The 22607-nt window shown below is 32.4% G+C and overlaps 2 protein-coding genes across 3 annotated transcripts in view; one reads left to right on the plus strand and one right to left on the minus strand.

Annotated features, from left to right (window-relative positions):
- LOC126743742 (dynamin-like 120 kDa protein, mitochondrial) overlaps positions 1-10683 on the minus strand; it is a 64250-nt gene extending 53567 nt beyond the window's left edge. Inside the window, exons 1-8 of one of the 2 annotated variants that reach the window (XM_050450956.1) lie at positions 10517-10683; positions 3306-3552; positions 3121-3256; positions 2940-3068; positions 2788-2832; positions 2519-2733; positions 2237-2454; positions 1994-2184 (exon numbers count right to left, since the gene is read on the minus strand). In XM_050450956.1, the coding sequence (XP_050306913.1) occupies positions 1994-2184; positions 2237-2454; positions 2519-2733; positions 2788-2832; positions 2940-3068; positions 3121-3256; positions 3306-3552; positions 10517-10545 (1210 nt within the window). In that variant the 5' untranslated portion in view covers positions 10546-10683. The remainder of the gene's footprint in view (positions 1-1993; positions 2185-2236; positions 2455-2518; positions 2734-2787; positions 2833-2939; positions 3069-3120; positions 3257-3305; positions 3553-10516) is intronic. The other variant, XM_050450957.1, reaches the window with a different exon arrangement.
- Positions 10684-21039: 10356 nt separating this feature from the next.
- LOC126743766 (U6 snRNA-associated Sm-like protein LSm4) lies at positions 21040-21872 on the plus strand. The gene is made up of 4 exons (XM_050450984.1): positions 21040-21190; positions 21257-21298; positions 21359-21641; positions 21696-21872. The coding sequence occupies exons 1-4, from the start codon at positions 21188-21190 to the stop codon at positions 21770-21772; spliced, it is 405 nt and encodes a 134-aa protein (XP_050306941.1). The 5' UTR covers positions 21040-21187; the 3' UTR covers positions 21773-21872.
- The last annotated feature ends 735 nt before the right edge of the window (positions 21873-22607 follow it).

Below are 22607 nucleotides of genomic sequence, written 5' to 3' on the forward strand. Positions count from 1 at the left end.
TCACAAGTTTAATTTTTCTATCACAAACTATTTGGAATTACTCAGAGGACAGTAGTTTTATTGTCACCCAGTATAATATATCATTTTGAGGTGTTCAACTGATCCAATTTATGTATTACCTATTTCACAAAGATAATTTTTTTTCTATTATTATTGTTATTCTATTATTTTATTGCTATTCTATTATTATTATTATAAAAAATAATAGCACTATTGTTGTTACACTACTAAATCGTGAAAACTCTTTACAAACATAGAGATTTTTTTGACGTTAAAATTCGCCTACCATAAAAATTAATTTATTCTAACAGAAATACTGCCGTTTGGTGGGGACAAGTGAGCCGCAAAAGCAAGGCGTGCATCTCAGCGCGGCGTTGCCAGGTTTTTTCCGTTTCAAGGTTTAGCCGCAATCGAGCACTGCGATATTAAATCGACACGCTGTATACAGGGTGATTTTCAACCTATGCGCATAAACTTGAGAAATGATAGCTAATGAGTAATAATGAAAAAAAAATGTAGTAAAATATTTTTAGTTTTGGAGGTATCCATATTTTTTTAAATAAAAAACGTGTATTTTTTAACGTGTTTAATTTAAACTAATTTAAAGCAACTGTTCGAAGTTGTTTCCATTATTTTCGATACAGACTTGAGCTGGTCGAATCCATGAAGACGTACATGCACGGGCCAAACCAGGCTGTAGGCGAATTGCGTCACTGGCAGCTTTTATGCGATGTCGAAGCTCAGTATCAACTTCGTTTACATACACCATTGTTTTCATATGACCCCACAAATAAAAGTCTAATGGATTAAGGTCAGGCGAGCCTGCCTAATCGTTTTGCCTAACGTTGAGATTCACATTTTCAAGGAGCACTGGTAAATTGGTAAATTGCACACGCAAAAATTCTAAATACCGAGCACCAGTCAAACGATTTTCCAGAATAAAAGGTCCGATGGGCGATGAGCATCCCGTTCAGAATTCCAGCCCATACATTTACAGAAAAACGTTGTCGAAAGTATGGTCTCCGTGTAATATGCGGATTTTCCAAGGCCCAGTAATGAGTGTTATGAAAGTTGAAAATTGCGCGTAAAATTTGCCTCATCCGTAACTAAAATGTTCATGGTATAGTTTGGCCTTATCTGCTGGTGATGTAACAACCACTCACAAAAGTGTACTCGAAGCGGCAAATCTCTTGGAAGTAGGGCTTGTACCCTCTGCACATGACACAGGTACAGCAACTTGCGCCTTTAAGTTTACCAATAACAAAGATTGCGATATTCCAAATTGAGCTGCAATTGTCCTAGTGCTAATTCCAGGTTGTTCTTCCATAACTTCTAAAATACACTCCTCCAGATTTAGAATGTGCCTAGGTCTAATAGCTCCTCCATTTTGTCCAGGCCGCGGCCGCAAATTGCCAGTTTCTCTACCCCGCTGAATAACACGTAAGAAAGCCCCACGTCTCGTGTGATATCTTCGGGGAAATCTTTGGGCATACAGATCAGCTGCTGCCACTGCATTCTGATGCGTTTCTCCGTAAACCAAAACCATGTCGACAAGTTCTTCGTTTGTAAAAATGTGCGCCATTACATTTGACGCTTTTATTTTGTTCGTGTGAAAATAACGATCGAAAACGATCACAACCACCAACAAACTAAGTACTGCTAAAGATTCCAAACAACAAATTCCAAACATTATGACTTGTTTACTATCAGTTGACAGTCATCTGTTGACATTTGTTTAACTTTATTTCGGAAACCAAAAATATTTGACTACATTTTTTTCTCATTATTACTCATTATTGACCTTCATCTACCATTTCCCAAGTTTATGTACATAGGTTGAAAATCACCCTGTATTTGTAATTAATTTTACAACATTGGCCAAAACCTAAATAAATGAATATCATCTTATTTATTTCTAAAAACCTGCTATAACAAATGCAAATCCAAACGTTAACTCAGATAATGGTTTTTCTAAATATTTCTCAATACTTACCCTTGACAGTCATGGATATCACTTCACTGGAAACAGTCTTCCCTCCCTTAACACTATTTCTCATTCTCAGCTCTACTTCCCGTCTCAGATCAGCCAAATCACTCTCCTTAGTCAAATCAAACTCCCTTGAAGAATCTCTGAACTGGGCAACATGGTAAGGCCCTTCTGAAAGGGTAACTTTCACTGGCGCCCTAAAAACACATTTTATAAGGGTAAAATGATGCTTTAAAAATGTCTAGAGACCTTGTCATCATCTCTCCGGCACCCCTGGGAAAAATTCTGGCCTGAGCGATCATTTCCAGCACAGAAGTTTTACCACTGCTTTGGTCTCCCACAACGACCACACGCGGAAGTTGATCTTGGGTGTTGTAGCCGCTATCAAAATCAGCCAGTTCGTCGAGAACTTCGCTGTACATGTCTATTAAACTGCGCTTAATTTTTTTCATGTTTGGTTTACGACCCTTGAAAAATATCCTGTTTTGTTTTAAGGCCACATAAATATGCCTTTTGCAAGTAATTTTTTACCTGTTTTAGCAACAAATTCTGTTTCCTTAAATCCTTGTTCTCCTTTTCCAACTTCTCCAGTTCCCTTTGATATTTTATCTGGGTCTGCATCATCTCCTCTTGGATTTCGTTCAACCTTTGCTGTGATTCTCTCCTTATTCTATCCTCTTCACCTTCCTGTCTAGCAAAAGGTCTTGCATACGCCACATTTTTTTCTATTATTTCGTTTTTGATTTCTGAAACAACAGCAAGAAATCAGACACAAGTATTGAAACTGTTGGCCTTCATACCTGAGTACATTCGTTCAATCAATTCACTTAGTCTGAGGCTTGCACCTAAATAAAAAAAAATCAAAATAAATATTAAAACAGGAACATAAAAAAATTGATGTGATGTAGACAGAATGTACTCAAATATGGTCAAAATTATTGACACAAATTACCTTTTACATCACTATTTTTTCCATTTTGCTCAACTTTTTCTGCTGCTGAAATGGCATCATCAAGCCTCTGGTCAAACCAGCTTCGAAACTGAGTGTATTTGGCCTCTGATAACGCTTTTATTCTAGGATCTACAACGCAGTACTTTACATAAGCTTTAAAAAGTGTATATTAATGAAATACCGATTTCAATGTTGTTTTTTAATGAATCCTTGAACTCTATAAGGTTCCCCCTCCACTGCTGCCACTTCTCATTATCGGGCATCACCTCGTCAAGCCATTTCAAATCTGGCAGCCCTTCTTTCCAATCATTATATTTCTAAAATGCCACTAATAGTAATAGCAACAAGCTGAATAAAACAGCTTACCTTATTTAGGGCTCCACCCCCTGCCACAGCTCCCCCAAGCAGCAAATAACGGATCTTAAGAACTCCTCTAAGTGCCCTTACTATGAACATTCCATATTCTCGTTTCTGGAATTTGTAGTGATTGGAAATTTGAGGTCTGGAACGGTCTACAGCTCGTCCACCCCAAAGGGTAGCTATATTTCTTTGAATACGTGTTTGGGGTTCATATTTGTAGGGGCGGTAAGAATAGGAACTTATAACAATGCGCCTAGAAGGATATTTTCGTAAAATAAATTGCTAGAGACATAAAAATGATGAATAGAGATATCAATTTAGGTGTACTCTTCTGTCCTACTTCATAAAAAGCTTTGAAAAAAAATTATGTTGTAGTGTCTCATTTATACATACAAGCACCTCCTCATTTCATAATTACAGGGACTATTCTAATTTTGTATATACAGATTTTCTTAATAACATTTTTAAAATTAACTAGCAAAACATACTGATGTTACTACTGAAATAGTAATATTTTTTCAAAAAAATATTACAGATTAATTTAATATTCACGCTCCTCTCAAAACTTCAAAATTTACTAAAACTAAGGCACCGTCGATTACTGATAATATTCGGTTCATGATGAAACTACGACAAAAAGCACTTACGAAGCCTAAAAAACTAAAAACTGAAGCATCACTTAATGAATACTTTGAGACTTTTTTTACGCTTGAACAGGAAGTTGAAAAAATTATATTTAGCCTAAAATCTTTCTCGATGTCAAATTCAATTTTAGTAATAATTAAGCTACTTTCAATTTATAATGAAATTTCACTTCAGAATAGGCTTTTGCTGCCTTTGCTTTTCAATGTATTTGTATTTTGATATAGGTTTTTATAATATTTAAGTATTCTTTTGCCAACATTTTCATTTTCATTCATTTCTTATTTTTCGATAGGTAATAGTGGGCGTTCATTGTTTTAAGTGAATTGTTTTCGTTATTCCTTTTGTTAGTAGGGTTAGATAGAGCAGCTTATGGCTAGATCCCGCCATACCTTGATATAAATTTGTTACGTAATATAAACGTATTAATTATTATTAGGAACGCCTCTCTGATGGTGCATTTCTGCGTGCTTCCATTCACTATATAGCAAAATTCACATAATCAACCATAAATTAAGGAAAAAACTCTACGAAAGTCTTGTCTTTCCCATGATTGATTACTGCTATTTAGAATATTATGCCTCTTTAGACTTACTTACGAAAAATAGATTGCAGAAAATTAAAAATGCTTGTTGTAGATTTGTTTGCGGAATTAGAAAGTACGATCATGTTTCTGAAAAATTGATTGAGCGAGAATTGAGCATAAAGTTGATAAATTACATACCTATGCCTATTCAATTCTGGTATACTGACTACTTTTTTCCACATCACCCCCAATATATCTACGATTAGACATCGCTATAATGCACGCAACGTTGCCTTAAGATACAGTCATAGATTTAATATACCTCGTTTTCGTCACGCATTTTTTAAGAATAGTTTCTCCTACATCGCCCTGTCTACCTATCACCCGCTTAATAATAACTATAAGAATAATAACTTTAATAAGCCTATGAAAACTTAGCCCTGAAACAATTTGTGCAGGTTTGCTTTTTCTTTTCAAATTATGATCATATTAACTGCCATGGAATTGCTAGCAGCTTTACACTTTATTGTGCTTTACATCGGATCTTTTTTAATATAGTTCTCAGTATTAGCTATATAATCTTTATAAGTCAAATCGATATTTGATTTAATGGTGGACCTTAATGATTTAAAGACATTGTAGTCAACAATGGATTTTGTTCTCCATCTAAATTTTTCCTTTAGGTCTTTTACAATTTGAGAGGTATACCAACTAGGAAAATATTTGCTATTATGCTTTTTAACCAAGGGGACTGATTGCGTAAAAGCAGTATTTAATTTAGTGTAGAAGCTAGATACAGCGTCATTAACATCAACTATATCATCTAAGAAGTCGCATTGGATCTCAGAAATAGGCTGATATAAAATTGGAAAATTGGCTTTTCTAAAGTTATAGCCTACACTCTTAGAGTTAGACTGAAATTTATTTTGATTCTGGATATTAACTCTTACAGAAATAGAAATAGCAGGGTGATAAGAGTCTTCAGGAACTAGTGGAAAATCCCTAGTAACCTGACATATACATTTTAATAGTAGCGGATCAAGGATTCTGTTGTGAGTATTTGAGATTGAGAGTGTTATATTGATACTATAAGTCAAAAAAATTACAAAAAACCATGCAATAACGTAAATTTCCCATCAACTCCCTGTGGTAGTACCTGCAAATTAATGTTAATGTTACCAATGATTAAGACCTTACGGTTGTGTACAAAATTTAGAGTTAAAATATAGTTATAATTAAAGATACAATTCCGTGGGCCAGTTGGGTAGCCCATAACAAACAAATACAAAAATAGCCTTAGAGTCCATTCCAATCTTGCAGCAGACTGCATCCACTTTGGGGATTTAAGTTCTTCTAAGTCAATTCTGGTTCAAGGCAAATTATTTTTCACACCAAGTAACAGCACTCCACCTCCACGAATAACACCGAGAGCATTCACGTCTCAATTCTCTCCGTATGATAAACCGAGTAGTGGCTGGTGAGATATTTATTCAGAGTTTATGATCATGAACTATTCATGATCATAAACTCTGTCCTACAACCATGTCTCAGAAGTAGCAATAATGTCAAACTCGCCTTCCGACACCGATTTATAGAAAACATGGATGTTCATCAAAGTCAAAGTCAAAAAAAATAATAGTTATAAATATAATTACTAGTACATGAGAAAAAAAATTTGACAATTTTTGGTAAAAGGAACTGCTTCGCGATTATATAAAACCGATAGCGCAAGTTGCGTGAAACAGGTCTTAACAAGAAAATGACATTACAAACCATCATATTGAAACTGAAAAGATTATAAACAAAAAAAAATGTATTAACCTAAAAAAGAACAAAACTAAAACAAAAAAGGGCAGAAACAAAAATGACAAAGCAATTTGGCTGGCATGCGACGGAAGGCAACAAGAAAAGACAAATATTTATTAATATTTGGCAAGTTATTCCACATTGTAACTCCGACAACCGAAAATGACTTGTGGAAGTTACTTGTTCTATTCTAAAACTTCCACCATTATGAGTATTATTACTAAGTATTATATAAGTGTAATTTTCTTCTCCTTTCCATATTTAAAATAGAATTTATGTTTAAATAAGGTGTGATATGCTCCCGATAGGCAGTGCCATAAGAAAATCTTACACAGCTATTTTGCAATTTTTGTATAGACCTAGAATAGTATAGAGTGTATAGACCTCAGATGTTATAGAATTAGAATATACGATATCACCGTAGTCGACTAAGGAAAGAATAAGGCTATTGCAGAGATAATATTTAGTTTTACTCTTTAAGACATTTTTGAATCTGTACAGATTTCTGAGATGCATATAACCTATATTTAATTTATTCTTAATGTGTGTCTCAAAAGAAAGGTTAGGATCTAAAGTCAATCCTGATATTTTCACTTCATTTACAACTGGAATTTTTTCTCCATTAATCTCAATATTTATATGTCTATATAGGTGTCTCAAAACTCCTGCATTACAGCCATATAAAATGATAATTAGATTTAGCAGGGTTAATTTTTAAGTTATGCTCATTGGAATAATTAACTATGTTTAGTATATCTGATTTAATTTTTTGCTCAGAAATATTAAAATTTAAGAAATTTAATGACACATATATCTGAGAATCATCAGCATATTATTGTAATTTACAATGCATATCCGCCACATAAAACAAAAATTAAAGAGGTCCACTAATTTTCAAGTCAAGATATTTTGACTGCTCCAAACTTTCATTGTTGGTTTTTACCAACACCAGATGTGATCTATTTTTAAGATAGGAATCAAAAAAAAGAAACTGGATTCGGAACAACCAAAATATCCTAACTTTGCAAGGAGAATTGAGTGATTTACTGTATCGTACGCTTTGCTAAAATCAAGCACCGCCATGCAAGTACTTCGTTTATGTTTTTCGTTAAGTCTTATATTATCTTATTTGAATTTGAATTTGAATCTAACATTCCCACCAGACTAGTAGTTGTACTATAATTCCTAGAATTTTTCTAGAATTTTAGAAATTACTGATAAAATACTTATAGGCCTTATGTCTTTTAGTTCTTTTGGATTAGAGATTTTTGAAATGGGTCTTATAAGTGCCTTTTTCCAGATCAGATATCAGGATATACATTTATAAGAGTGCAAGTATTTAAAATGTTTAGAAGTGGTTTTTTACAAAAAGGTAGGCAAAGCTTGATATCAATTATATAAAGTCTGTCAGCTCCTATAGCATTTGATTTTATGGTTTTAATTATACTGTTAACACGTTCTTCATCAAGAAGAATTAAATTTAATTCTTGATTGTCATTATTCCATTTATTTTCATTGTAAAAATTTAATTTGGCTTGTGATATATTATTGTTATTTTTAAGAACTCTAACATTCTGGTATAGGATACAAAGATTCCTGCTAGACAAGTTTACTAGTTTAAATGTTGTCGCTTACTGGTTACTATTTTCAGGGTGCCATTGGTGTAGTTCCAATCCCTCAGATACTTCCTAATATCCCTGTGTAGTTGCAATGCTTGCATTGCTGCGGTTTTGTCATTTGAGATAGAAAGATGCCCAACAGACAGAGACTTCTTGATCTTTTTAGAATTTTTGATAATTAACATGATTGCAGGTCAGCATTCATAAAACTTAATATACAATGCTTGCCATCAGTTTACATCATTACATAATAATATGTGTTCGTTATGTTAAGAGATCACAAGATGCATTTTTAATTCACAGCGATATTCACAACTATCAAACTAGACACTGCAACAGTATTGTACCATCTTATTACCGTGTATCAAGGTTCCAAAGTCGACCAAACTATAGCTGTTGAATTATTCAATAAACTGTCAACAAACATAAAAATCTTGCAATACAACTTTTTTAAAAATGCAGTTAAGAAAGAACTATACTCCAAAGCCTTTTACAGTTTACAAGAGGTCCTACAACCCTAGAAATCTGCTATTATGTATTGTACACTATTTTGAATGTTTGTATCATTTTAAGTAAATAAACTCCTGGACAAAATTATCGCACCACTTGATTTTTAGAGATTTTTTTTTTAATAAAGATAAAAAAATAAGCAAACTTATAAGCATTGTTAACTATGCATTATTAATTAACAAAAACAATTATATTCTATTTAACAAAACGAGATTTGAGTAACTAAATTCAATACAAGGAAAAGCATCGATTTTCACTAACTTCAATTTTGATACAAAAATAAAACAATAGAACCATAATGAATTCTTAATAACGTGTATTGCCACCTCTAGCTGCAATGACCGCTTGAAGTCTTCGCAGCATTCCTCGTATCAAATTATGAAAACTTTCCTGCGGATGTATTCTCACTCCTCACGAGCAGCATGTTCCATGATAAAGCATAAACATAGTTTTTGTCCAGTTCTGCTTTTTATATGAGAAAAGATATTATAACTGTTTTAACTGATATTTATTTTTATTTAAATTTTCTTGACAAAATAATTAGTGGTGCGATAATTTTGTCCAGGAGTTTAATTAATGTTTGTATATTGGTCTGTTATTGGTCTCTTGGAATTTTGTAATTTTACTTCTGTATAGTTTGGGAGGCTTTGGGAGGTATATAGGCATACATAAATACAAGTATACATAATTGACTTGTGTGAATACTTTGTATCATGACATTAATAAATTACTTTCCTTACTTTACTTTACAATATTAGCAGAGCTACAAAACCACTTTAATTGGACTGCATTTATTGTCTGACTCAACGGGAGTCTCAACGTATTTAGACAAAAACGGGATCAACTACTAAATTAGAGACATAGCAACTAATAACTTCCATAGCCAAATTTTTCAGATTGTCTATAGTCTCAGGACAAATAAAGTCCATAAAGTTCGTTTTTCTGTTTTCTCTGTCATTGTATTCACAGAATAATTCATTGATGCTGTTAGCATTATCACTAGAGGGAGAAGAGCTAGAACTAGAGTTTGTAGAAGATTGTTTGAACATTGTGAGTTCCTTTTCAAAATGAGAAATTGTCTTTGTTCAAAGGCTGTTGTTCTGCTTTAGAAGTTCATTCTTTTCTTCCATTTCATTAAGTAGTTTTTTTAGATATCTAATTTTTACCTGAGAAGACTCAGATCTTAAATTATTAAAGACTTATTTATCTGGAGCAGTGCTGTCAATTAGCTTAAGCTTGTTGAATTTCTCCTCTTTGTAGAATGAGCACCACAAAATGCATACACAAGATTGAAGTAAGAAGGTACCTAACACAGTAACAGTCTTGATTTTCAAGCAATTTCTACAAAATGAGTGGGAACAGCTGTTATATTCCGACATTTCTCATAATTTTTGTTGAAAATAATATATGCCATAAATTAGGTGGTGCTATGATTAATTTTACTACAATTTACTAAAGTAAATTTATGTTGTGGTTATTGTTTGTACAATTTAATAAATTTCAATTTTATAAATAGCATTAAATCTGTTATGGAAATCTGAATGTATTGACATTTGTTATATTTTTTCCATTTATTTGTTGCATTCTATGTCAATAGGACAACTGAAGAAATGAAATGAGTATTTTAATTTAATTTAAAAACTAATTTTCCTGATATTAGTGTAGCTGTGGTGTATCAGATGGATAGGTGGTAATACCAAAATCACTAAGATTTTATTTAGTAGTAGATTAGCCTTTCGCTAGACTTTGCCTATGTACATTACTGGAAAGTACAAATAAAGCCATTATTTATTTATTTACATATTTATTTAAAAATACACACATATGTAGGTATGAAAGTTTTGGTGAGACTTAAATTTTTAGGTTTTCAGATCAAACATAGAACAGATAGAAAGAGAAGTAGATGGTATTGTCCTATGAACAAAAAAGCCTATACAACTTAGTAAAACGAATATTTTAAGAAAGTTTAAGTTTGTTAAGACCTATAGTGAGACTCCTAGGATAGCTTTTTGTTCAAAATAGTCAAAAATAGCTAAAAAAAACTTTGGATTTCAAAGGTGATATAACCTTACAAGAGATATCAATGTAAAATAGTATAATAATGATTTACTTACCCAAATTTGCCCCTTAATAAATGTTCCATTTTGAAGTTGTACAGTTTTTATAGCATGCTACAAGACTATTTAATTGCTAAAATTGTAATTTTAAATAAATTACCGACACCTTTATTTCATTTACCCAAAAAAATTTATGATTTTTTTTGAAGTGTCAAACTTCGTCAAAGTCAAAGTGACATTTCATGTACGCCACTGGAGTTTTCTCTCTCTCACCTGGATTTGTCCGTCTCTACGTTGTTCTGGATTTTGCTACCGAAATATTTGAATATAGCTGCGGGTAAAATGGATCGATATTTCATAAAAGGGAAATTAAAACGGCGTAGTGGGCGGCCATATTAGATTTTCAGCTTAAACGTTTGCCGAGAGATGGCGCAACTAACATGTTATTTTTAAATCGTTAGAATTAAGGCTCGGAATCAAACTCGGTTTATTCGAATATTCAAATATCGAGTTTTTGCAAAAAAATTTATTCATTTCAATAAATATTCGAATATTTGAATACTCGAATATTCGCATATTCGATAATTTGAATATTCAAGTATTCAAATATTTGAGTATTTAAATACTCGAATGATTAAATATTCGAATATTTGACGAATGAACATTTAAAGAAATGCTAAAAAGGGAGTTTGAAAACAGATTTAAGGAAATTTGCGTAAATGTTTTCGTTGCTAAGGGAGGGAATATTCAAATTTATGATTAATGTACTATTATTGATCCTCGTTTTAAAACACCAGAAAGATATGTAGGTGCACTATTCAGCGTTAAATTGCACCTTAAAAATTTATTGGAATCAGGTAGTGAACCATTTAATAACCAAGATTACCAACCAGTCCAAAAAAGACTGCCTTGGATATTTTGTTTCCCAATGAACCATCAATCAGCTTTGATGAGGTAGATTCATATTTTGCTGAACCTATTTTACCTAAAAATATGTGTCCACTTCAGTAGTGGAAAAATAATGAAAACAAATATCCAAGGCTAACCAAATACGCAAAAAAATACCTTTGTATTCCGGCTACTTCAGTACCTTCGGAAAGGTTTTTTCAAGTGCTGGAAACATAGTCACACACGCAAAAACATCGTGCTTAAAGGGTGACAATGTCAAAAAATTATGTTTTCTTAGCGCTAATTTGTAAAAATGTATTTCTTTCATTTTATTATTTTGAATTTTGAGTCCTCTTCTTTGAAGTTTAACAGAAGTTTTTTGTTTTGTTTTTTTTGTAAGTAACTATTGTATATAAGTACCTTACTTGTTTCGGTTTCTATGCTATGAATAAAAAAAAGGTCTTTCATGTAATTTTTGTTTTTTTGTACCTCGTAAATTTTAGTAAAAAGTTAATTATTCTTATATTTTATAAAATACTTATATTAAATATTTTTTACAAAAATAAATTCAACAAATATTCGAATATTTGAATACTCGAATATTCGAATATTTGTATGAATACTCGAATAGTGAATAATTCAAATATTCAAAAGAAAAACGAAGTGAGTATTCGAATACATAATTTTCCAAAATTCCGAGGCCTAGTTAGAATCGTCGCACATAGGAGTATTTCATCAATCTGGGGGGCCAAAAGTCCGTTTTCCGAAATCGGGCCGAAAAAGATTTGATACATGTTCTTAGGTATCCAAGACTATAATGCATCAAACCCAACTGTTATTTATTGTTTATGCCTTATCAACCCTCTTAATTGTCACTTTAAGGTTAATAGCTTGTGAGGTCTATATCTAGTTAAGGTCTATATCTGGTCTATATAAGTGTTTAGAATGAAATAAATTTAATAATTTTTAATTTGAATTGTGTCGTACCTAGATTATTTTAAGAAAAGAAAAGGTTTTGGAGTCTAATACAACAGGTAAGTACTTACAAACTGCATTTTTATTTTTTTACATTTATTGTATACTTTCTTTGGTATTCCATTTTTAAGATGATAACCTTTTAGTAATAAGCATTTAAAAAAAAAATATATATCAAAAATGATTAAGTCAAAGTGCCGGGATTTGCCGGGCATTGATATTAACATTTTTGAATAGCCTACATATTTGTCTTCTATGGTACAAAAAATAAATGTCCACTTTATTCAACTTTTTGAACTAACGCCTTAAAGGAGGGAGGAGGACATCTCAAAATATCGACAATTTTAAATGTGACATTTCGTGATTTTTTCATGTTTTAGCTGCATCTGGCTTTGAAAATATGACACGTAGGATGCTATTTACATTTGTCAGGGAGTCAGAAGGTGTTAATATAACAGAAAAATGCAAAAATCTGGAAGGATACATCCTTAACTTTGGACCATTTTCTGATGAGGATGAAATAAAAGTAAAACGAGAAATTCGTCGGTTGAAGTCTGAAATTGTATCAAAATGGAAAAAGTCGTATGCTATATGGGATAAATTCAAAAAGAATAACAAAGGATGGCTGAATGGAATCATTTCACTTTCTAAACCTCTGAGCTCGTCCTCTCAAAGAGTTGGCCGTCCAAAAACAAAATTCTAATTATGATCTAAAAAAATAAACATCATAATAATAACCAACTTAAAGAAAGTACCGTTCAGATTTTAAAAAAATACACACATATCTATTTATCATAATGTTATATTATTAAAATAAAAAAGGAATTAGGTTCCTATACTTAATTTATAAAAGTTTACTATTACTACTAGTTATTCTTTGAAGGAAACTTAAAATCTCCTGCCGCAACCTACTTCGGTCCAGCTCTGGCATTGGCAGCTGCATGTCGTAAATAAACGTCATTAATGAACCGCGACTCATTTTCCTCAAAGCAGGTCTGAAATGCCTGTCAAATGTTATCATCATCTGCTGTACGGTGTTGTTCGGTAACCCAATATATGCAGACCAGGTTTTTCTTTGTAGGACACTTAAAATTTCCTGCGGCAACCTGCTTTGGTCCCACTCTAGCATTGGCACCTCCTGATCCTGCATTCCATAAATAAATGCAGTTAAAGTATCGCGACTTATTTCCCTCAAAACGGGTCTTAAATGCCTATCAAATATATTCACCATGTGCTGTTCGATGCTGCTCCTTTCAGATATAACGTATCGGCTATTATCATTTGCAGTCATTTTCAAAATTATATTTTCGGATTGAAATATTTATAATCACGGGTATATGACAACTAACTTTGTTTTTGACATATTTGTCAATAACGCAGAATATTTGATTTAATAACACATATTTGCTGTAAGTGGATGGTAGATACATAGGTTTTTAAACCCAATTATTAACCGTTTTGTTGCTTTTCTTTTCTAGATAATGAAGGGAACTTATCTAAGAGGCAGTACGAAATTATAAGAAATTATAATCCATCTATGTATCCATGCTACAGTAAGATCCAAGAAGTCAAAAAAGAGTGTTACCCCGACAAAGAATGTATTACTGTCACCGAAACTTTAGCAGATATTATCCTTCAGAATTTGATGGATCACACTGTATCCAGATTACTGACAGATCTTTACGAAGTAGTTAAAACGCTTGACGAAGAAGAAAGAAATGTCTTGGAACTCATATGTAAATGGAGATGCGATGGAGCGCGACAAGCGCAATTCAAACAAAAATTTGTATGTGACTCCGACACGGACGCTAACTTGTTCCAAAGCTCACTTGTCCCTTTACGGCTTATTTGTTCCTTAAATGGAAAAATACTATGGCAGAACCTCACTCCTTCATCTCCTCGTTATTGCAGCCCAATCAGGCTGAGATTTATAAAAGAAACCGCAGATGTGACAAGAGAAGAAATATCATATATCAAAGATGCTTCAAAAAATTTGAACAAAACAAAAGTCCAAATGAAGGAAAATATTGCTTGCGAGGTATAGCATACAATGATGTTGACCATGGTCGATGGAAAGGTGAGTAAAAAAACAATAATTGAAAATGTTTATTACTATTTTAAGAATTGAACCCGAAACATGATTATTAGGTTTTATTATACAATGAGGTGCTACATATGTGGCTTAACTTCAAAGGATTTTAACTGTATCCAAAAAAAGCGGACAGTTAATGTGGAAACTTTTGAGTTTGGTTTATCTATTCTTCATGCCCGAATACAATTTTTTAAAGCTGTTTTACATTTACAAAAGTGGCAGCTCAGAAGCGATGAAGAAAAAGAAAAAGTCAAACTCAGGAAACTCGCAATCCAAAGCGAATTTAAGTCAAAGATGGGTCTCATTGTAGATGTCCCAAAGGCAAATTTCGGCAACACGAATAACGGCAATACCAGTAGACGATTTTTTGCAAACCACGAACTGTCTGCAGAAATTACTGGTATAGACGCGACATTTATCTTTCGCCTGAAAATTATTCTGGAAGTTTTGTCGAGTCAGCATGAGGTGAATACGAAAAAATTTTCGGTTTTCGCTACAGAAACGGCAGAACTTTATATCCAGCTGTATCCTTGGCATCCGATGACCCCCACGCTCCACAAAATACTTATCCATGGGCCTCAAGTGATAAGACATGCTTTGCTGCCAATCGGACAACTGTCTGAGGAGGCTGCTGAAGCGAGGAACAAATACATACGCCTCTATCGCCAAAACTTCGCAAGAAAATTTTCTCGACAAGAATGTAACGCGGATATATTAAACAGGTGAATTATCTTTATTTAGTACTAATAATAACTGTTATGTACCTTCTTTTTTTACAGACTTCTTCTAAACTCGGATCCTGTAATGACGGGAATGAGACCGAGAAGAAGAAAGTTGTCGGAACCTTTCTCAAAAGACACCATTTCAATGCTACACAGTCGACTGTATTTAATTAGTATTTACTGTAGTATTTTTGTTGTAGTATTTACTGTAGTTGGTATTAATTAATATTGTAGTTAGTATTAATTATTATTGTTGTAGTTGTCGAAACCTTTCTCAAAAGACACCATATTATTGCTACAGTCGACTGTATAGTTAATTAGTATTGACTGTAGCATTATTTTGTAGTATTGACTGTATTAGTTGTTATCATGTTAGAAATATGATTATAAACCAAAAATAATTTTGGTCGCCCAGATTGATGAAATACTAAATGTGCTTACTAAATGACTAAATACTAAATGTGCGTCGAAGACTAGCGCCACTGATGAAATTGAATTTATTTTGTTGAATGCCTTTATTTTTATTTTTTGCTTTCCAGAGAACCTTGCGGTATTTTGAAGCGTGTCGTAATAGACAAGCTGTTTGAAAGATTGAAATATTTTCGTTTTTGGTTTAATATTAGTATCATAGTAGTTAATTAAAAAAATATTTGAATATATTTTTTTTAACCGAAAAAAAATATGAAAACTTTATATTACATTCTATACAGGATAATCTTAAAATCAGGCAGATACAAATATCTCTATTCTTGAAAACAGTATTGAATTACGAATGTATAAAACAAAGATGTTGGGATTTTCATCAAATATTTGTGAAGGTTGTGCATTGTTTAAAATTTGTTAAGCGTTTTCGCAGTATCCATAGAAGATGAAATAGAAATGTTTGGGCTGGTATTATTGGAAATTATATTATAGGACCATTATTTTAAAGTAAATCCTTTTTAAATCTTCGAAATTAGCAATTCAAAAGATTTAAAAAGAAGTATCACAGCTGCGTGTGGAGAAATCCAAAAAGAATTTTTTCAAAATGTTAGAAAGGAGTTTGAGACCAGACTTTATTACCGTTTGGAAAAGAATGGACAACGTTTTGAACATTTCATAAATTAAGTTATCTTTTATTATTTTTTTATGTTCTTTCATTACATTTCATGATTACTTAAAAAAAATATCTTTACGATTTTAATTTGTTTCTTATAAAGTATAAAGGAAAAAATTAATTATGTGGTATCTTTGAAAAGGTAATTAAAAGACAAAATGTTAAAATAATACCTATTTTAAAAGCTGGGGACTCTGATCAAATCGTGAACTACAGGCCAATCTCATTACTCTGTAACTTCTCAAAAATTTTCAAAATTATCCTGAATCGGTCGCTATTTAGTCACGCAAAAGAACTCATCTCTGTAGACCAGCATCGATTTTTGAGCGGGCGATCTTGTGTTACTAACTTATCCTGTCTGTCTAGTCACATCTGTGAATCACTTGATGTTAATACTCAAGTCGATGTTATTTATACCGACTTCCAAAAAGCCTTTGATCGGATAGATCACTATATTCTGCTGCATAAATTAACTCAGTATGGTTTTTCAGGGAGATTATTTAATTTATTTCATTCCTACTTGATTGGTAGATCTCAATATGTTGAATATGAGGGCTTTAAATCCAAACTTTTTAACGTAACGGCGGGTGTGCCACAGGGCCTGAACCTGGGTCCGCTCCTGTTTCGTTTTTTTATAAATGACTTGATTGAGTCACTGACTTGTCATAGGCTGGCTTTTGCCGACGATTTGAAGTTATACTTAAATGTATATGGTTTGGAGGACTGTGTTTTTCTTCAGAACTGCCTAAATACATTGGTGGTATAGTGCGCTGTTAACAGGTTAGGCTTGAATGCGGCTAAATGTAGTGTGGTCAGTTACTCTACATCAAAAACACCCTTAAATTTTGATTACTTTATTAATGATACTATTTTGAGTAGATTAGAGCAAATTACTGATCTTGGTATCACCTTTGACTGTGAATTTACATTCGTTCCACACTTCAACAACATAGTCAAGTCAGCTCTGAGAAGGCTTGGGTTCATAATTAGAAGCTCTCAGAGTTTTACTTTGGAATCTACATTAAGACTGCTTTTCTGTTGCTTTGTGAGATCAAAACTGGAGTTTGGCTGCATTATATGGAACCCGCTCTATCAGAATCATGTTGGTCTCCTTGAATCTGTTCAGCGTAGATTTGCTAAGTTTTTGGCCTTTAGGTAGGATGGCATATATCCAGTTAGAGGGTTTGATCATCGGCAACTATTGGAGCGCTTCAATCTACATCCATTACATCTCAGAAGAATGATCTCTGTAAAATTCCTGCATGGATTACTGAATGGATTAATTGATAGTCCTGTACTTCTTTCTGGTGTACGTTTCATGGTGTCTAGGCTTAATGCTAGACATCCTCTAACATTCTTTCTGCCAAGGCCTCATACTAACATCCTGTTAAAATCGCCACTATATACCGCTATATTTAATCGGATCTGTCACATCACACATGTGCGATATAAATTTCTCTCCGGTTCATGTGATTGTCGATATCTTGGTGGATCATTACTCTTGGGATTAAGACCCATGTGTTTAAGTTATAATAATAATAATAATAATAATAATAATAATAATAATAATAAATGTCTTTTATTCAAAATTTACAGATGTAGTTGACAATAATAATATTCTATAATTAAGTACCCGAGAAGCAGGGCGCAGTCTAGCTAAGAACTCTACTGAACCCTACTCAACGGTCATAAACTTAAGCTACAATATAAAGATTAACTCTATTAAATTCATTAAAAACCCAAATAAAGAACAATATATATATAATTTAAATAAATAATAAATAGCTAAATATAAAAGATTGACAAAAATAAAATAAATAATTAAAGGCCTAAATTACGGGTTGAAGGTTAAATGTAAAAGATATTTCTTAAACTTTGATTTAAATGACTTCTGATCTAAAGTTGACAATTCAGTTGGTAGGTTATTGTAGAGTTTAATGGCATTGTACGTAAAAGAACGTTGAAACATTGCAGTCGAATGACGAGGAAGTGTCATCCTCTCCGGAAATCGGATCACTCTTGTGTGAACGTTTAAACTAGGAACAAATTTATTCCGTGAAGTGGAGGGAAGGGAGGGGTTTAATAAAACTTTAAACAAAAAATTACCTAAGTGTAACTCTCTGCGCCTGTCCATCCTCAACTAGTTAAGCTCTTTAAATGTGTGTGAAATGTGATCGTATTTTCGTAATCCAAATATTAGCCGTGAGCAAGCATTTTGAACTTTCTGAATACGATTTTTATCTGCAATGTCTAAGCAAGGACCATAAATAAAATCACAATAGCTGAAGTTGGACAGGACCAGAGACTCACAAAGCATTTCTCTCAAATGAAAACTAAGAACCTGACGACTATTATATAAAATTTTCAATGATAAAAATGACTTCTGAATTAACAATTTAACATATTCACGAAACCTCAACTCAGTATCCAGGACAATGCCTAAATTTTTTGCACGATCCATCTTGGGAAGAGGAACATCATTTAATAAGATATTTAAATTATTTTTAAGAAAATCTTTATTAGGTCCAAAAATCATAACATTTGATTTAAGAGGGTTAAGTTTTAGATTATGGCAAGAAGAAAGCTGGTTAAGTAAATTCAGGTCATGGTTTATTAAAGAAGATGCATGCAAAAAATCCTGATGATTGAAGTGAAGATAAACCTGGGTATCATCGGCAAAAGCTCTCAGTTTACAGTACTTTAATGATGTAAGTATATCTGAGGTGTAGATTATGAATAATAATGGTCCTAGGATTGACCCTTGAGGTACGCCTGATAAAATTCTAGCTTCTTCGGAAAATGAATTATTTGAAAATATTTTTTGAAATCTGTTATGAAGATATGATTTAATCAACATTACCGAACTATCGAGAAGTCCATAAAATTTCAGTTTCGCCAATAAAAGTTCGTGATTGATCGTGTCAAACGCTTTCGAAAAGTCTAACAGAATCAAAGCAGTAGACAACTTTTTATCTATTGACGTTATTATGTCGTCAGTAACTCCAATTAGGGCAACATCAGTACTCAAATCCTTTCTAAAGCCACACTGAGTCTCCGGGATAATTTTATTCACACCGCAGTACTCAATCAACTGATTATACAGAACCCTTTCGAAAACCTTTGACAAAGCCGGCAATATACTAATCATTCTCAGATCACCATAGTTAGTTGGATTTTTTACTTTCGGAAGTGGCTTACCTATTGATAATTTCCACTGATCAGGAAAATAACTTTGTTCTATACAACAATTGATTATGTGTGTAATGTAAACATCTAAGAAGGGACTGCAATATTTAAGTAATTTGGCACTAATTCCATCTACCCCCGAAGCATTTGTTTTTATACCATTTAGTATTTTATTAATTTGAGAAACACTAGCTAAATTAAAATTAAACTGAATATTGTCGTTGAAAATATTTTGATTGTTTTGAAAATTAATTTTAGAAGAACAGTCTGACGTATTCTGCAAAAATTCACTGAAAAATGAGTTTATATCTTCAGGATTAAGTAAATAATCCGGAATATTCAAATAATTATTTGAACAAACATTAAAAGATTTAAGAGTCCTCCAGGTTTTTTAAATATTTTTTTCAGCGCATATATTAGATAAATATAGTTTTTTTTCCCTTCGTACCATAGACAACGTAAGATTTCGCAACCTTTTATAGTTTTTCCAGTCGTGTACATTTCGGGACCTCTTGAATTCTCGAAGCGCTGCGTCTCTTTGTCGCATAAAAACCTTAATATTTGGTGAGAGCCAGGGCGCCCATGGTTTAGTAATCCTTGCTGTTTTAAAGGGGGCATGCCTATCGAAGATATAAAGAAGGTATTCATTAAATAAGGAAATTTTGTTGTCAATATTTTGCTCGTAAATTATATTATGCCAGTTAATTGCACAACCCCCGAATCACTGATCAAAGACTCATCCGTTACAAATATTGGATCTAGAAGTGATACACTTTTCCGACTAATTCTAGTAGGTTGATTTATAATTTGGATTAAATTAAAATTGTCAAACAAGGATATTAAAGGGTTTGTTTCATTCAGTAGATTCATATTAAAATCTCCCAGACATATTACCTGCTCAAAAAAAGGATAAATAGATGAAAAAATATTCTCAAAGTCATTAACTAATAAATTAAAATTAGAATTAGGAGGTCGATAGAAGACGCAAAAACAGTAATATTTATTTCTGATTTTTAATTTAAGAATCAAATATTCTAAAAAATGTGTAACAGTAAACTGCAATGAAACAATTTCTGGCGAATAAGTGCTCTTAAAATAGACTGCAACACCTCCACCTCTACCTACCCTATCCTTATGAACAAACCGGTAACCAGGAATAGAAAAAACCTCAACATCATCATCATCAGACAGCCATGTCTCATGTAAGAAATACCATATCAAAGTCATATTTAAGTATTAAATTTTTAAACTCTAGAAAACCCGTAAATAAAGACCTTACATTAAAATTCGCAACTTTAAAAAATAAATAATTATTATATTTAAGTTATATTAGGTATATTGCAGTTAATTTAATTGTGTTGAATATGTGATTATCTTGTTAAACTTTTATAATTGGGTTTTTTTATATCATATTAATAGTTATTTGTTCTAATTTCTTGGATAACTTTTGAGATTGTGACTTTACTTTTTTTCTTTTCTCTTCATTCTTTTAATATGAAGGCTTATTATTATTATTATTAAAATAACAGCGAGCGCAGACTATAAATAGATTGCTGTCAAACGACCTATGCTCCTTCTCGATTTTGGTTCAGAATATCGATCGGAGGCTAAACTCCACACAAATTATGTAGATTTGACAGAATTGACAGTCACGTTTATAAATGGTTTTTTGTAAACAATGCATTCAGTTGCTTAGAAGTCTTAGAATATACTTTAACTGATTTGAAACGATAGATAAACGATTTTATTGAATTTAAGAATCAGCAAAAATGGTAAGATATAACATTTCATCTACAGAATTCAATATTTTGATATTAACAACTTAATTTTTTGTCTAGTTGCCTCTTTCATTGCTCAGAACAGCACAAAATCATCCTATGGTAAGTACATAAAACAAAAAAGAAATAATATAATGTTCTTATGAAAAAATAACCCTGCAGTTGGTGGAACTAAAAAATGGTGAAACCTACAATGGTCACTTAGTAAGCTGTGACAACTGGATGAACATTAACCTCAGAGAAGTAATTTGCACTTCCCGGGATGGTGACAAGTTTTGGAGAATGCCCGAGTGCTATATCAGGGGCAGCACCATAAAGTACCTAAGAATACCTGACGAGGTTATTGATATGGTGAAGGAGGAAACTCACACAAAGAACAAACAGGCTCGGGATCAGAAAGGTGGACGAGGAGGACAACATCAAAGAAACAGACCTGCGGCAAGAGGTAGGAAGGGTTTTGTCAAGTTTATGTGGCTGTTAGAAAAATGTTTTATTTTAGGTAACTTTGGAAACAGGCAAAATAAACCTGGTGGCCCACAAAAGTTGTTTCAGAAAAACAAAGCAAAGCCTACATAAGAATTTCTACAAAACTTATATTAGGTGTTTATGACTACTAAGAATCAATGTGATTTTTTTTATTGTTTCTGACTTTAATATATTTTTATGTTGATAGGCATTTCATAAACAAAGTTTTTATTTTACCTATGAGCCCTAACAACTATATATTGGAACAACTGGTCATTTTACGAATAAAATTTCAGTTTACCTTAATTCTTTTAATTTATTTTTTTTTATTTAAAAATAATAAATTAATAACATTTTTTATGTTTTTTATTTATTTTTATTTAATATATCAACGGGCTTTGGCTCAATATTACAAAAAAATATAAGAATAATAATTGGATGATTAAACTAACCTAACCCAACATACAATTAAAGCTTAGAATATAAAGATTACCTATAACTTGGAACAATCAGTCCAGAGAAAAAAAAAAAAAGAAAAAGACAATACTTATAGTTAACACAAAGGAACAATTACCATCACAATTCACAACACCTTATAGTTCTAGTTTAAGACAGTATTATCAATTAATAAGATTTAATTTCTTAATGAACCCTGTGCGCCCCTCAAAGCAATCAATTACATCAGAATACTGATTAGCCAGCCTAACAGTCCTTGCCAGAAAAGAATTGTGACCATAATTTGTGCGGTGTGTTTGGCTGTAAAAAGAAGTAACTTGCCTTGTTGACCTAGGTGGAACATAAAGACCTATTTTATTAAGAAGTGCAGGACAAAAGCTTTGAGAGTGAAGGATGTTGTAAAATACTTTCAAATCTTTATGTCTACGACGAGTTTCAAGACTTCTCAAATTCAATGAGGCTTCCATTTGCTGATAGTCCAACTCATCCT

The sequence above is a fragment of the Anthonomus grandis genome, chromosome 13 (genome assembly GCF_022605725.1).
Source record: "Anthonomus grandis grandis chromosome 13, icAntGran1.3, whole genome shotgun sequence".
Classification (NCBI taxonomy): domain Eukaryota; kingdom Metazoa; phylum Arthropoda; class Insecta; order Coleoptera; family Curculionidae; genus Anthonomus; species Anthonomus grandis.